This window comes from Vigna unguiculata, chromosome 2 (genome assembly GCF_037176805.1).
Source record: "Vigna unguiculata cultivar grain cowpea cultivar isolate G323 ecotype 2 chromosome 2, ASM3717680v1, whole genome shotgun sequence".
NCBI lineage: Eukaryota > Viridiplantae > Streptophyta > Magnoliopsida > Fabales > Fabaceae > Vigna > Vigna unguiculata.
Window position 1 is genome coordinate 16,905,220 of NC_140793.1, and position 16,927 is coordinate 16,922,146.

Below are 16,927 nucleotides of genomic sequence, written 5' to 3' on the forward strand. Positions count from 1 at the left end.
CTGCAGAATTGGAATCTACTGTAGGAAATCAACCAACTGAAAAGGATATTCAGTTGGCTGAAAAAGCTACAGACAACAACTTACCCAAGGAGTGGATTGAACCTAAGGGATTATCAAAGGACAACATAATTGGTGACATAAAACAGAGAGTATCCACTAGAGGCAAGCTTGTATTCTTTGAACATGTTGCATTTGTGTCTCAAATTGAACCTAAGAATGTGAATGATGTATTAGGTGATAGTAATTGGGTTGTTGTTATGCAAGATGAGCTTAATCAATTCTCTAGAAATGATGTGAGGTCTCTTATTCCTAAAATTGATGCAATGAATGTGATTGGTACTAAATGGGTGTTTAAAAATAAAATGGATGGAAATGGTAACATTGTTAGGAATAAGACTAGGCTAGTTGCTAAAGGTTATAATCAAGTGGAAGGTATTAATTTTGATGAAACATATGCACCTGTAGCTACTAGAAGCTGTGAGGTTATTGTTAACATATGCTTGCATGTGTAATTTCAAACTTTCTTAAATGGATGTAAAAAGTGCATTCTTGAATGGTTTCTTAAATAAAGAAGTGTATCTATCACAACCCTCTAGACTTTATATGGTTTGAAACAAGCACCACGACAGTGATATGAGAGGTTAAGCAACTTTCTTTTATCTAAAGGATATGCTAGAAGTGCGGTTGATAAAACACTTTTCATTAGAAAGCATGCAAGTGATGTAATTACCCAATTCATTCTCAAAAGGGGTACTCTTAACAACACATTGATTAATTTCACAACATTTCACCAATCCAAAAATAAGTCATCAAGAATTCTATGTATTACGTATATTCAAAATCAAATCAAGCACTCACACATATAGTTTAATTTACACCTTTACAATTAAACATGCAGTTCAACATCATAGAACCAGAAAATACCTATTCAATACTTAAAACACCACATTCACAGTTCATAGCACTAATTAACAAATTTCAACATGCAAAACTAAAATTAGCTTCCCTTGCCTGTAACAGAAGGCCCAAACAACTCTAAAGACACAAAAATGTCTCTAAATAAGTTCTATCTCCACAAAGAAACATCACACAAATGATCATGACATACCATCATGATCACTAGTTATCAGAGACTCATATAATTTTATAATTTTATAATTTTATAATTTTATAATTTTATAATTTTATAATTTTATAATTTTATAATTTTATAATTTTATAATTTTATAATTTTATAATTTTATAATTTTATAATTTTATAATTTTATAATTTTATAATTTTATAATTTTATAATTTTATAATTTTATAATTTTATAATTTTATAATTTTATAATTTTATAATTTTATAATTTTATAATTTTATAATTTTATAATTTTATAATTTTATAGGAGTTAGTTTTGTTTTGATAATCATATCTTCTGTTTACTTTCATGTATTTTGTATACCCTGAAAGGGATACGGAGTAAAGTAAGTTGTGTCAGAAACCTTGTATTGTGTCTTGCAACGCAAGTGATTTTACATATCGATCGAGAGTTAATGAAATTTTACAACATGCATTTTGATACGTAAGGGAAAGTACGTCCCTATTAAGATGTCATCATTCCAAATTTTCTAGGATATATGCAAATATCTCAATAAAATTAGGAGCGACTAGGGTAATTAGCTTTGCTCCTCTGTTCACTGAAGGCACATATCCATATTAATAATATGGAGAATGGAGTAGCAAAGAAGTAATATTCAAAAAGTTCTTTTTTAGACTTGTTAATTCTTTTGGGTGTAAGGGCTTGGTTACGGGTTTGACAGAGAATTTGTCAAGAAAAAAATTATAGGTGAAAGATTTGTTAGTTCATAAAAATTATAATTTTTTATGTTTGTAATTTGTAATTATTTTTCACCAAACGTTACAATTTCATAAATTTTTAATTTGTAAGTTTGTAATTTTTTCTGAAATAAAGTTACAGTTTTCACAGAAAATTTATTTGAAGATTTGTAATTTTGTTAAAAAAATAACATTTTAAATAATAAAATCGAGATAGGATGTCCAACATAGTTAAATTTATGTTGGACACTTATGTTTCTCCTCTTATTTATGGTTACAGAAGTAATATTGTTTTTATTGTGTGGTTTCCAATAACTATACCAAATTCCATTCTATTGCTTTCTTCACAAACACTCCTCCATCAAAATTGAACTCCTCTGTCTTGTGCAAATATTTTTCTCGTGGAGGTTATAAAATAGATAAACTATTTTGATGACGCAACTGTAATATTGCTTTTTCCTTTACCCTTTTGGTGAAGGGTCTTTTCTGAAATTTTTTTCTGAATTTTTAAAATCATTTCATAACTTCAATTAATAGAAATTTACTTGATTTTTCATTTTCCAAATTCAAAAATTAATTCAATCTCTAACACTTTGCAAGTAATATGAATATGAATAGTTTGAATTTTTTATAATCTAATTAAACTTATAATTTTTACCAAAGGATATTTCATATATAAAATATCTCTCAAAAAAAATGTCATTTTAATGCAAAAAATCATTTGTTGATTTTAAAAGAGATATAGAAATCCTATAATATTTATCGTTTTAAAGTTGACTTGTTTTATACAATAGTTAACATATCTAAATTTATTCTTAAATTTAAGTTCAGTTGTTTTCAAAAAATATCAATATTTCTTTTAAAGAAAAGATCAAGATATTGGTAATAATAACAGCTTTTCAACTCTTATTATAATGAAAATAAAAACAACCTTTATTTACTTAACCACATCTGGGTACATTCAATTATTTGAAAGACCCGTAAAATGCATTTTTAATCCTTTATACATAAATAAAAACTACCTTCTTATAATTAATTTTTATACATGTTTTCATCCATTTATCTTTTGTAATCTGTACATTCAACAAGCCAAAAAATATTGAAATTTTAAATAATTTATTTCTTTATAATTTTTCAATTGAAATATTTAATAATAAATCAATTATTTTTTTTTAATTTAAAAAAGGAAAACATATAATCATATCAATGTCTATTTTGGTTAGTACTGAGTCAGACAAATGAGCTGTGCTCCCTAAACTAGATTAGAGCACCTAAAACACAGAGCTACATATAACCTTTTGATATGACTATAAATATAAAATAACATTATTAATTTTGATTAAGATTATATTAAAAAGAAATAATTTTAACATATATTAATAATAATTCATAATTATTATCATATTCCAAAAGATACAAGTTATTATTATAATATTAAATATTAAAATTTAAACTGAAATATTATGGTTTTAATAAATTTTCATATCTATCTTTCAATTAAACAAAAATAAAAACTGATATTAATTTAAACTTCTGTATCACTAAAAAGAATATTTAAATTAATAATTAATATAAGATTAGAAAAAAAATATCAAGTATAGTTATTATAATATTAAAGAAATATAGACTACCAAGTTATTATAATATTAGAAAAAAAATATAAATTAAAAATAAATATTAGAGTTATAAGATTAACTGACTTTCAAATTCACTGAGATAAATAAATAACTGACATAAAATCTTAACGTTTTACTTTTGTTGCTTCAACACTCTCATTTCACTGCAAATCATCAGTACTCAGTACGTAGAACATATGATGAAGAATGTTGAAGACGAAGATGCATCCAATTCGGAGACTTTTGCAAAGTCCAATAGGGAACATGTTGTCAGAGGTATTTGCATTGGTGTTGCTCAATTCTTAATTTTTTATAGTTTAACTATAAATTGTGTTTTTTTATATATAAAGATGGAAGGTGAGAAATTTAGGCCTAAAAGTTTACATTGCTTTTGTAACTGGTCATATCCTTTTGGCATATTAGCTGAATATATATTAACAATTTTGAACTTGAAATGCATTTATCTCCATTCTTTTAATAGTTTTTTGTGTATTTTTGTGCATTTTTTAATACCTTCCATATTTACACATTTACATGGTTTTTAAATGAACAACACATTGTTCTGTGGTGATTTGGTTTAATGAACACAATTGAACTTCCCATAATCATTGATAAATGGTTTTACCTCTCATTTGTATATATTTGTATACATAAGTTTAAAAATATTTATTTTAATGTTTTGGCCTATATGTAGATGATGAAGTTGAATTTGATTTACCCTCTTCTTCAAAGAAGAGAAAGAAGAAGGAAGAGATTAATGATGAATTGCCCAGAAAAAAGAAGAAGGTGTATCGGCCTAAATTGGTGTCTCAAACACCTAAAGGAAGAAAACACTCTCAAGCCAAAAGTAGCACTCCAAAACCTTCAACCCCAGAACAAAGAGAAAATGATATAAGAAGGGGTGGTGGTGGTGGTTCGTGCGAGAGGGAGTTGTTCAGTGAAAATTCTTCAAATGCTAGCAACGAAATAGGCATTCAACACAATTCAATGCAAAGTTATCAGAACGTATTATCCTTATCAGGTTTATGTGTACTGAAAGAGAAACAAATTGGATCAAATTTTTCATTCTCGTTCAAGAAAAAGAGAGTCGCTAGACAAAGAGTGTTTTTGCAACAATTATTGACCACTATTGAAAGAAGAATGAGGTCAAAGTCTTTCACTAGAAAGAGAAGACACGAGGTAGATTTCAGAATAGAAGGTTTCAAGAATAAAGAGTTGATATATAGAATCAAGAAAATTCGTTCTTTGATGAGAAAAGAAAGAAAGATGGATGAGCTAGAATTGATTCCATACAAAAGGTCATCTTTAAATATTGATGTTTTAATTGATGAGGAGACATCAAGAGTGTGGAACTTGTTGATGGAAGAAGAAGGACATGATGAGAATGATGAGATGAAGCGAAAATATTGGGAGAACATCAGAAAAATATTTCAATCCAAGGCTGAAGAATTCATAAATACCATGCATGTCATCCTAGGTATGTTTTTGTTTCTGTTGTTTGGTTCCACATTTTATCCAAATATTTTTTATTCATTTTAAAAGTACATGGAAATGTAAGACCATCTCTTTAATCTTAATTAATTAGATATCAATTATTATAAAAAGAATCATCAGTGTCAAATTGAGTTTATTATAAAAACTAACTTAAAAAATAGAAATTAAACTTGTTATTAATTAACAAACTCTCAAACTCACACAGTTCATAAGGAACCATTAGGTGTTAACTATTTATTATTATTGAAGATTATTTTTTTAGAAACAGAACCTTATCAGCTAATTTTCAGAATATTTAGAAGAACTCGTATTTTTTGAAAACATGCTCTACTAACGATCTTTTAAACAATATTTTAGTGTCTACCATTAAAAAATTTATTGTGTTATTAAAACATTATTGTCTCTTAATAATTACTATCTTAATTGAGAGTTACTTTTAATATTTTCATATTAACATAGAATATGTGTGTAAAATATTAATTTTGTAGCTAGACTATAACGGTAAAATATTCCAATTGACAAACTTTTTGTTTACTTTTTATACAAAATTTTAATTTTGTTAGACTATATATTAAGAAGTTATAATTTATGCCAAATTTTTTATGGGTAGTGTCATCCAAATTCAAAATATAATAATGATAATAATTATGTTTTACCCATAATAAATTTATGATATCGAAACCTTGTTATATATGTTTTTTTTTTTTTGCATATGGAGTTTATGTGTTTTTTATAATGGTTTATGATTTGAGTATAAAAATTATTAATCATAGCGAATTTGGTACTTTTTTTTTTTTGGTTGGTGATAAACTTGACAGGAGATAGACGTTTTTTACTATGGAAAGGTTCAGTTTTGGATTCTGTGATTGGAGTCTTCTTAACACAAAATGTGGCTGACTATTTATCAAGGTAAAGTTAATTTTTTTTGTTGTTGTGTGTGTTTGTCTAAGAAATTTATTATACAAATAAGAATAATTTTATGTTTTATTTTATTATAAAATATTTATGAAATATATAGTTTTTTAAAACATCAGCAAGTATGCATAATTTGGAAACAAACCCATTTAAATCCTTGATTTTAAATTGCTTATTAAATGTTTATGATTGGTTCTTGAAGCTCCGCGTTCATGACACTTGCTTCAAGGTTTCCTTTAAAGAAAAAGGAAGCAACCTTTGAAAAGGGAGAAACAAGTTCGAAATTTGAGGAGGAAAGAGAAGAAAAGAAAGAAGCTGAAGATAAAAATGAGTCGGGCTCTATAAAAATTGATGATGAGAAAAAGTCAAACGTAAAGAAAACAAGAAATCAAGAAGAAAAGGAGAAGATGATGGAAGAGAAGAGAAAGCATTGGGATTCATTAAGAAAATTATATACTAAGAATTTTCGAAGTGAAGAACATATGGATTCTGTGGATTGGGAAGCAGTGAGAGTTGCAAAACCAAGTGAACTTGCTGAAGCTATTGCAGCTCGAGGTCAGCATAACATTATCGCAAGAAGAATCCAGGTATGAACTTATTTTCATATTATAAAAAGATTTAACTATTCTTATTTATTTTATTTCATTCTGTTATTAATAAATATTAATAATTCCAACCACATTATTTCATTCTAGTATTAATAACTGCAAATGCCATTTTAAATTTGTTGCCAGTTTATGTTCACACTTTTGTTTTAAGTAGTTTAAATTGAAAAAACAAAATTCTATGAACTTTTAAGATGTTAATATTATTAAAATAATCATTTTGTTATAAATTATTTTTACAGAATTTACTTAATAGTTTGATGGAGTCCAACGGAAGCCTAGACTTGGAATGGTTAAGATATGCTCCACCAAAAGATGTAAAGTAAGTTTAAAAGAACACTTATTTCATTTGTTAAATTTTTTTTCATGATTATGATTTTGTTAATTATAAAAATAAGTAACAAGTTGTTATAATACACGTCATTGTTGTTACAGGGAATATCTGTTGACCATACATGGATTGGGATTAAAGAGTGTAGAGTGCATTAGACTTTTAGCCCTCCATCACAATGCTTTTCCGGTAATTTTTTTTATTAAATACAACTTAATTATTTTTAAATTGTATATAAAATTGTTTATATAACATACTTGTTTTTTTTTTGTTAATATTAAGGTGGACATAAATGTGGCAAGAATTGTTGTCCGTTTAGGATGGGTTCCCATCCAACCATTGCCAGAATATATGCAAATACATAATTTAGAGATGTAAGTCTCCATCATTCAATTTTTATTATTTTATGGATATTTATTAATTACATTAGTTTAACTTTCTTTTTAATGTATAGGTTTCCTGATTCAAATAAAATTCAACAATACCTCTGGCCACGGTTATGCACACTTGATCCGCAGCAATTGTAATGATGGCATCTTAATTTACACATCTTAAACAGTTTACATTAATTATTATTTTTTATCTAATGATATTACTTTTAACAGGTATGAATTGCATTATCAACTTATAACTTTTGGAAAGGTAAATATTATTATTATTATTATTATTATTATTATTATTATTATTTTTATTTTAGATTTGTTTTTATTCTTTTTTATTTATAAGACTCACGCGTAATCATTTTAAAATTATTTTCAGGTGTTTTGCACAAAACAAAAGCCAAATTGTAATGCTTGTCCATTGAAAACTGAGTGTAAATATTATGAAAGCGCTTTTATGAGGTAGGAATTACATTTTATATAAATACTAGATAAGTGTAACTTTTTTTTTATTGTAATTAATTAAATATTTTACTTATATAGAGCAAAATTAGCCTTACCTGAAGCAAAGCTAGATGAGGAGGATAAAACAGTATCAAAATTTGCTTTACCTGAATCAACAAGTGTGATTTATGAGCCAAAGCCATGCAAACCTATCATTGAGCAGCCACCATCACCAGATAGACATGAACATGTGAATGATTGTAAAGACATTGAAGACATTTCTACTATCATGTTCAACCGCCAAGATAATTATAATTCAGAATCTACCCAAGATATTAGTCGATCCACGGCTATCATTACACCTTATGCAGATCATATTCCTATGCCAAAAATGAAGGATGTTAGTCGCCTAAAAACTGAGCGTTTAGTGTAAGTTTTTTCATTCAATTTAAATATTATCATTTAAAAAAAATAATATCTAACATTTTTGTTTTTAATTTTCTTCTAGTTACGTTCTGCCAGATAATCATCCTCTGCTGTCGGCGATGCAGGTTTGTTTTTCTATTCTAAATATAAAAAATTAAATTAAATATATATTTTTAACAAAAAAAAAGTTTTATGCAGTGCGAACCAAGGCAAGCAGATGATCCTTGCCCTTATCTCCTAATATTATGGGATAGAGGTATATTATTATGATATAAAATTATTTAGTATATTGTAAAATATTTATTTTGTATTAAAATATTACTTTCTTACTTTATGTTTATTCAGGTGAATTAGAAGAGTCAAGCGAATCAAATTTGGATGAGGAAGCAAATCCACTTACTATACCTGCAACTCTTATGGTAACTATATATCCAATTAAGATTTTCAAAAAATAAAAAAGAAAAGAAATTTTATTAAATAACTTATAATTTATAAACAGATACCATGTCGAAGTGCTATGAGGGGTCGTTTTCCACTTAATGGGACGTATTTCCAAGTTAACGAAGTAAGTATTGGTGGAATGTTTTTAAATTTAGGTTAGTTTTTGTAATATGTATGCTTATTTTTGTTAATTATGTTTAAGGTGTTTGTTGATTATGCTTCAATGATACGTCCTATCAATGTACCTAGAAAGTGGTTATGGAACTTAGAACAACGGATAGTTTATATTGGGACGACTGTATCGTCAATCATGAGAGGTAACTAAATTCATTCGTTTAATATATATAATTATAAATACTACTGTTTGTGATAAAATATAACTTTTTTATATATTTAATTGTAGGTTTGTCTATGGGTCAAATTCAAGATTGTTTCTGGAATGGTAAGAAACTATTTAATTATTAATATGTTCAATATATGTTGTTAAAGATATGTGAATTTGGCATTTGTTAAAATTTGGCAGGTTTTGTTTGCGTGAGAGCATTTGATGCGAAGACAAGAGCTCCCAGACCTATATCTGAGATTTTACATCGCAACACAACCGCTAAACTGAGGAAAGATAAAGATATGAAAAAGTAATTTTATTTGTTATAATTAAGAAAAGTTTTAATATATTTATTTATTTATATTTGGATGATTTATTATATTATAAAATATATAGAGTGTAATGCAACATTAATGTGATATTTTAGATGCTTTTATTTAAATGTTTAAAAATTATAGAAGTATTTGTAAGATGAAAGAATAATTTAATTAATTACAGTAAATAGCTTTAAACTTATATTTGTGTATTTATAGAAATTATAGATTAAAAGTTAATTAGTGTAAGACGTAATATTATGGAGTATTTAGTTATATTTATAATTATAATTTGAATATATTAATATTTTTAAATTGAATTATAGATTATATTTAATTAAGTTTAAATAATTATTGAGAAATAAAATATTATATATTATTATATATCTAATTTTATTTTCTTATCGTGTACTATTTTATGTAGTTTTCAATTTTTATCATTTAAAGTTATGTAAATAAAAAATTGAAAAATCATATCGCCCCAATTTTTTATGAAATATAATCGGTTCACTAAATAATAAAAATAATAAACTAATCCAAACTTTAGCAACTTTGACAAAATAATTAGTTTATATAAATCAGTCAGAGTAATGAAAGTTTTATTATTCGAAAAATCACAAAAATCATAAATAATAGAATGAATAATTATAAGTATTAAAAATATTCAAAGAATTAAAAATATACTATTTTCAAATTGTATTATTAATTTTATTTTATTATAAAAGAATTTAGAAAAAGAAATGAATAATAAAGAGTAGGACAACTCAATCAATGAAATAGATCCTAAAGGCTTGATTTTCTTTTTAGTTTTTTTAGAATTCTCCAAATTAAGTTATGGAGGTACAAATAGGAAGAGTTTTCTTTTTCAAAAACGAAATACAAAAGAAAAATACTTAAATTATTGTTTAATTGATTTGATTATTTGATTATTCTACTTTATATTATAATTTTCGAAATACGATTTTTTTTATATTCTCAAGTCGTATAAAGATAAAACTTCATATACATTTCTTAGGATATCTATAACTATCGCAAAGGACTATTTATCAAATTGTTGCCAGGAATGTGTAATGATTAAAAAAGTTGAGGATAAACTGTTAAATGTTGTTCATCTAAAATAATTAGTAATTTAAATAACTTCTTATTTAAGAAAATAAAATTTGAATTAAGCTTATACCTTCAATTTTGTTGTTATTTTGGAAAAGAATACTAATAAAATGAAAAATTGGAAATTGGAAATTGGAAGTTGAAATTAAGATGATTGACTCATGAAATGATTGTTGTGTGTTTAATGATTGCAAAACATGTATTAAACAAACCAAATATGCCAAAATATAATGGTTGAAGATGTTTCAATATGTTCTTTTAAAATTTAAACCAATGATTTGTGTTGTAATGTGTACTATACATGGCTAAGTATCCCTCGGCCATATCAGTCTACTACTTGTCCTTGATCGGGTGTATGTTATCCAGCACATTCCTACTCAATCAAGTCGACCTCATAAGTCGTATGGTTATAATAATTCTAATTGACCAACACAATTCAAGATTAACAGGTAATTGGACCATGTGGTTCATGTCTATCTAGATAAAAGTCCATAAATGTTAGTGTAAATAACACATTTTACAAGGTATGTTGAGTACATTTATTAGTTTCTATATTTATTGCCATTTAATACATTTCGCGGACTTGAGTGATGAGGTGTCTTCTACAAGCACAACCCCTATTTGACCTTAGGAGAACAAATATCCTCGATAAGGACGAATAGCCCATGGAGTTGAGGACTTGAAGCATTTTGAGTGCTCTTGACGTCTTGGCAAAATATACTTTCAGCTATGTAAGAACAATTAGTGTCCACCATAGGACTGACTTATATTATGTTTCATCTATTTGTTTTTTTTGTTTTTATGGTACTATTTGAGTTCAAGTTTGTTATGACGTTATTTGCTTTTTTAGTGAATCTCATTTCTTGTTTTAGTTTTAGGAAGTAGTCTTTTACATGATTGAGTTTTTGTTGCAGCTTTTTTTTTTATTAAAACCCTTTTGTGAAAACCTTTTTGCAAGTTAAATAGACGAGAGAAATTTTTGTTGTTTTGCTGAGTTTTGTTTTCTAAAGCTAAGAGAAATATGAGCTAGCATGCTAGGATGAGTTAAAATAGGTAGAAATGCTTAGATTTGTGATGAATTAACTCTAGAGTCACTCTTGTTAGATTTCAACCTAGTGAGTCTTGAGCTTTTGATTCCATTTTGTGTGATTGCACCTAGGTTAATGACATTCTAGAACTTGTGCACTTTCTCTTGATACAATTGAGCATTAGGATACACTTTTGATGTGGCTTAGGCCTCTTTATTTTTAAGCCTCCTTATTTTTAAGCATCCTATTCAAATATCCTACCAACTCATAGATCTCTTCCATTGCACCTTTGTTATGAGCTTTTTAAGTCATTTCTTGGTTTATTAGCCCATTACAAGCCATTTAAACCTAAAAAACCAAATAAATACCTAATTAGAGAATTGTGAGGGGTTGTGAAAGGATTGGAATTGTTTTGGAACTTGAGTGCAAGGGAGTGTAGCTGAGTAGTGGTTGATTTTGAAAAATATATAGAGAAAAATATGCTTAAATGAAAAAAAAAATCCTTGGTTGAAAAATGAAGGAAATCTGAAAAATAAAGTGGAAAGGTTGACAATATCAAAAAAGAAAAGAATGAAGTTTGGCCTGAAATAAAAATATCAAGTACCTTGCATTATTGTTCCAAAATATTTTCCCATAATTTCTCACATTTTCTCTAATTTGTAGCCTTGATTACCATTCGTTTAACCTACTTTCATCCTAACCACAATAAAAATTGTAAAAAGTCTTGATGACCTCTCAATAGTTGAATTTACATTTTGCACAAGCTTATGGAAATGTTTCTTGTCCTAGAGTGTTGAGAGAGATACTTTTGCCCAAAAACATGAGAGTTTGAGTGAAAACAGTTACCTATGAGGATAAGAACTTTTCAATGGTCTAATGACAAGTGTGAACTCTAAAATGCAAAGTAAAAGTACTCAAATGGATGTATATAGTTAAATTTTGAAAACAAAGTTAAGCATATATTTTTGTGATTTTTTTTTTCAAAAGCTATACTAAAAGAAAATGACATGTAAAGAACTGACATGAAACTAGACAACATAGATGAATTTCAAAATAAAAAATGACCCAACAAACATGATATGACCAAATGGTGCGCAACTTGATGGTTGAATGATGGCTCATGATTCTGCTTCGTTTTCATTGCATCTTGCTGCAGGAGTGTTTTCTGCAGCGTTCGCCAGCAACGCTTGGTGCGTTTTTAATGTGCAGGTTTGTTGCGAGGCGAAGATGGCACATTGTCGCTCAAAAGCTCCAACAAGTACGTGTTCCTGGCGTGATGGTGCAGGAATGGTTGGAACGTGAATGGTGCAGTGGACGGTGCAGTGGCTGTCGTTGAGGTTACGGTGGTGCAAATTTGTAGGTGGAAGGATGATGGAAGAGGAGAAACACCTAGGGTTTCTGTTTGGGAGATGGGAAGAAGATGATGATGCAATGTGTAAGACCAGAGAAATTTAATTAATTAAATAAATAATTAATTAATAAATGTGGGTAGTGGAAGCCTTTATGACATTTAATACTGATTTTTATGATGTGGAATAGTACTGGTTCAAATGGTTGAGAGTACTTGATTGTGTTGAGAGGACTTGGGTTCAAGTCCTACAATTTATGCCAAATTGTGTGTTATTTTAATTGGATATTATTTTAATAATAAAATGTTTGATCGTGATGATGTTTAATATAATCATAGAATTATAAGAATTATCATGAAACATGAATTACTTGAATTGGTTATGCACTTGCTTCGGAAGTGGATTGTTATGGTTCGAACCTTGGCAAAGACAAATTGAGCTTTCTATTTGTAAAAGTATTTTTGGTATGAATGAGAAAGGTCATAAAACCTAGCGTGAACAATTGGGAAGGCTGAAGAAACAAGAGCTTATAGGGAATGTGGAGAGGAGACAAGGGCTGAAACCATTGTGAGCAAGGAGAACTTAAGCAAATTTCAAATTTTAACAAGGAATCCAGGTTAGGGGAGTTCCACTTTGTGTTTTGCGTTTAATTGTATGAATATGTGATGTATGAAATGCATGAGATGTTTTGATTCTGCTAAAATTTTACGTAAGTTCATCTTTCTAGACTTTCCATAAACCGCCTAGCGGTGTTGAAGGCCCACCAAGTGACTCATGCCTCCAGAAAACATTTTTTGGGTTTCTCCATGCACCGCCTGGCAACTACGGCTTGTTTGCCAAGCGACACGAACTGGCTTGCCAAGTTTCTTCTAGTTTTTGGTGGTTTAATGGTGTGGTGATGTGTGGAGTGAGATTATATATGTACGCAAATGATTGGCGTGGTGATTTATTATCTGAGATTGTTTAATTGTTGAAAATCACATGGATCTTGCATGAGTGGGAAATTAGGGTTCATGTTGGGGATTGGGGATGAATAAAATTGATCTATGTTTATGATTCTGATTTGCCTTATGAAATTAATTCTAAATTGAATAAGCATGAACCCTATGCAATGTTGGAATCTTAAAATTATGTCAAAACGTCTGCTGGAATTGTTGATTTGGGGTTTTAGGGTTTACGCAGGTGTAGAAGAATCTGGGATTTTTCTAGAATTGTATGCACCGTTTAGTGGCGCATGAACTACTGTCAGGCGACACATCAAAACAACGGGGTCTGAGTTTTATTCTGTGATCTGCGTTCTTTGGAGTTGATCTGGTAATTTTGTGCATACAGTGTGTTAAGTGGCAGAGGAGGTATGAAGTAAATGTATATAAGTTAGACAACTAATTATATATGTAAGTGTGTGATGATTGGGACCAAATGCATGTAAAAGTAAAGGTTTCTATGATTATGATGTGATAAAGTGCCTGTTTTGGTTATTGTTATTGTGTGCAATCTATGATGTTTGTAGAAATGCAGTGTGGCATGTTGCATTTGGTTAAAAGAATAAGGGTATGATAAATTTCATAGATAATAGTATAAATGCATGTTTTAATTATGAAATGTTGGTAATGGATGTATGCATTATGATTCAGTCATAAGGATTATGACTGGATAATTGTAGTATGATATGAGTTGTGTGGTGTATGATTGGGGTGCATTGGAACCTAATCAAGAGTGCCAAAAACTAGTAGCATTGCAGTACTGGTATAGCACCTGGCGACATGGGACGAGCAAACAGGCGATGGAGACCTAAAACAGTGGTAGTGGCAACTGGATTCACGTGGCGCTTGGCAGAAAGGAAGGCTCCGCTAGGCGGAGTTCGCTGACAGAGGCACTGGGAAAGCTTGTTGGTTGGCGAAGGGAAGAGACCGCCAAGTGGTCGGGGACCAATTTCCGCTTAGTAACGCGAGTGATACGCCAGGCGATTTCGGGTGTAGAGTTGGATCGCGAAGAGGATTCTACACAACTTTGGATGGAGGTCTTGATGCGATGCTTTGTTGGGGCCCAGTTACGAGTGCAACTTGTATTGGGATAACATGTGGCCACTTGAGGTTGTAGCCTGGTGGTTTTGAAAGTTCAGTGGGGTGTGCGAGATTGTGGCTCATATTGATAGGTTCCGGAAGATTGCCCTCTTGAGTGTTAGCTAACGAGTTTGGTGGTCCTGGCATAAATGCGGACTATGGTTCAGATTGGGGAACTCCACTTGGTGTCGCGGATCGTGGTCGTGGCAAATTTATTCCCGCGTGTGGACTATTAGGTGGTGGCCTATAATCGGAGGGGCGAGTAGGCACTTGTGGTAGCAAAGATCGCTCAATGTAATCATCAATGGGTGTAAAATCAAGAGGCGTCCAACGAAACATTTGGAAGTCGAAGATTAAGGATTGGGGGTTCTAATACGAGTCATGGGTTTGAAATTGTATTATTAATTTATATTGTATTTCCTTTTACTTGAGCTCACCCTATCTGTGTGTGCTTGGCAATGATCATGTAACTCATTACATGGGAGCAGATGTTGATGTAGGTGGGCATGTGGATGCTTAGAGACAGAGTGGGGTCAACATAAGAGTTTTACATATGTTTTATGAGTTTTATGAATGATTTTGTAATCAGTGTTATGAACTGTTTTATTACTTGTAATAAGTGCCCTTTATGAATTATTATTTGGCACGTTTGAAATAAAGATTTAATTTTTTGTGTTTTTGGGAAAGTATTTTAGTAATAAATGTTGTTTATTAATATTTGTATCATTTTAATTTTAAATAAGTAATTTCTGACTAGGACGTTACACGATGAGCTCTAATTGGTTAGTTTATGAGTGTTTGGATTTAGACACATGTCATGTTCTGGTTGATCAATTTAATTAGTGGAGGATTGCCACATGGCATAATCTGGTTGAATTGAGTTTAAGTGATAGGAGGGATGGAAGTTAGTAATTTAGGGAGGTGCAACAGTAAAAGTTGATTGTGCGGCTCATTGCTAAAAAATGGATTGTATATGTAATTTAGGGGTACATTCAGCTCCTTGTTAATTTCTTTCCAGAATTGATTAATTTTGACCCTATTTTGTAACTTAGAACAATTCAATTTCACACCTTTAATGAATCAAATCTAACTTCAGCTACATCAACAAACGTTAGAATATCCAAGAATATTTTATGCAACTAAAATCACTTTTTAAGCTATTTTTATCTCAAACTCATTAAACCCAATTATCATATATTCAAATTAAATCAATCTTTTAAGCACTAAAATTCAATTAAATCCCCAAATTTAAACATTAAATAAGGGCAAAAATTTGAATTCATCAGTTGGAAACTAAACTCAAAGGACTTTCATTTGACTATAAAAATGTATTTTTTGGACCTCTAAGCTAGATGCAGTTTGATTTTGAAAATCGTAGATGTTTACTACCAACACTATTTTTTGTTCAAGGGAGGTTGATGATAGCTACAACAAGACAAGGTTAGTATAACACAAAGGAAAACACAATAACCTAAGTTATGAATACCAAATGATGGAGGAGCTCCTTCCAAGCAATATGACTAAAGCCAAGATGGAAATCTTCAAGGAAGATGGTTGTGCAAAAGTTATGGAAAAGGGTGGTGGGTGTCTTAGTTTTATGGTGTTTGGGGTGGTGAGATAGTGGCTCTTCCTCCAAGCTATATTATACAAGCAAGGGGAGATGTTATGGTGGTGTTTAGTGTATTCTTAAGAGAGATTGGGCCAATTCAAGAGGAGGGTGGCTAGAGGAGACCACATGGAATGCTCTAGCATTTTGGTGACCTAAATGAGTAGTATTATACAATTTTGACAACATAACATTACTCAATTCATAGGTGAAAATACATGGGGGGAGACACCTTTATTTATAGAGTAAGGTGTCTCCAAAGTAGACCAAAATCCCTAAAAATGCTACCTTGCACCAAACCCTAAAAATATCATCTTGGTAAATGAGAGCATGACATATGATGCTCTAACTTTAAGAAAAACTCCACACTCCTAGAGTGTCATGTGGAAAGCCACTTTAGCAAAAGTTCTCCATTAGGAAAGCAACACATGACCACTACCTTAGTAACAAAACTCTCCACTAATAGCTTGCCATGTCTCTCCACCAAGCTAGGGTTACAAAATTAATCACCTAAGATTCACTTAAACTAGGCACAAGCATTGCCGACAACTTAAGCAAGATTGTTCAAAGATCCTATAAGACCTAAAAAAAATCCTACATTACATGACCCTTAATACAAGGTCTAAATAATTTTAATCTACCAGAGATTTTCCAAAATGACA

General features: G+C 29.7%; 1 protein-coding gene across 1 annotated transcript; it reads left to right on the forward strand.

Annotated features, from left to right (window-relative positions):
* Nucleotides 1–3,637: 3,637 nt before the first annotated feature.
* On the forward strand, nt 3,638–9,159 carry LOC114174494 (DNA glycosylase/AP lyase ROS1-like). The gene is made up of 18 exons (XM_085670078.1): nt 3,638–3,713; nt 4,132–4,914; nt 5,750–5,840; nt 6,049–6,433; nt 6,694–6,773; nt 6,887–6,971; nt 7,065–7,156; nt 7,237–7,305; nt 7,388–7,424; nt 7,542–7,624; nt 7,706–8,035; nt 8,115–8,157; nt 8,231–8,288; nt 8,378–8,451; nt 8,532–8,597; nt 8,676–8,790; nt 8,877–8,915; nt 8,997–9,159. Exons 1-18 carry the CDS (start codon nt 3,638–3,640, stop codon nt 9,110–9,112), a joined length of 2,622 nt encoding a protein of 873 aa, XP_085526204.1. The 3' UTR covers nt 9,113–9,159.
* The last annotated feature ends 7,768 nt before the right edge of the window (nt 9,160–16,927 follow it).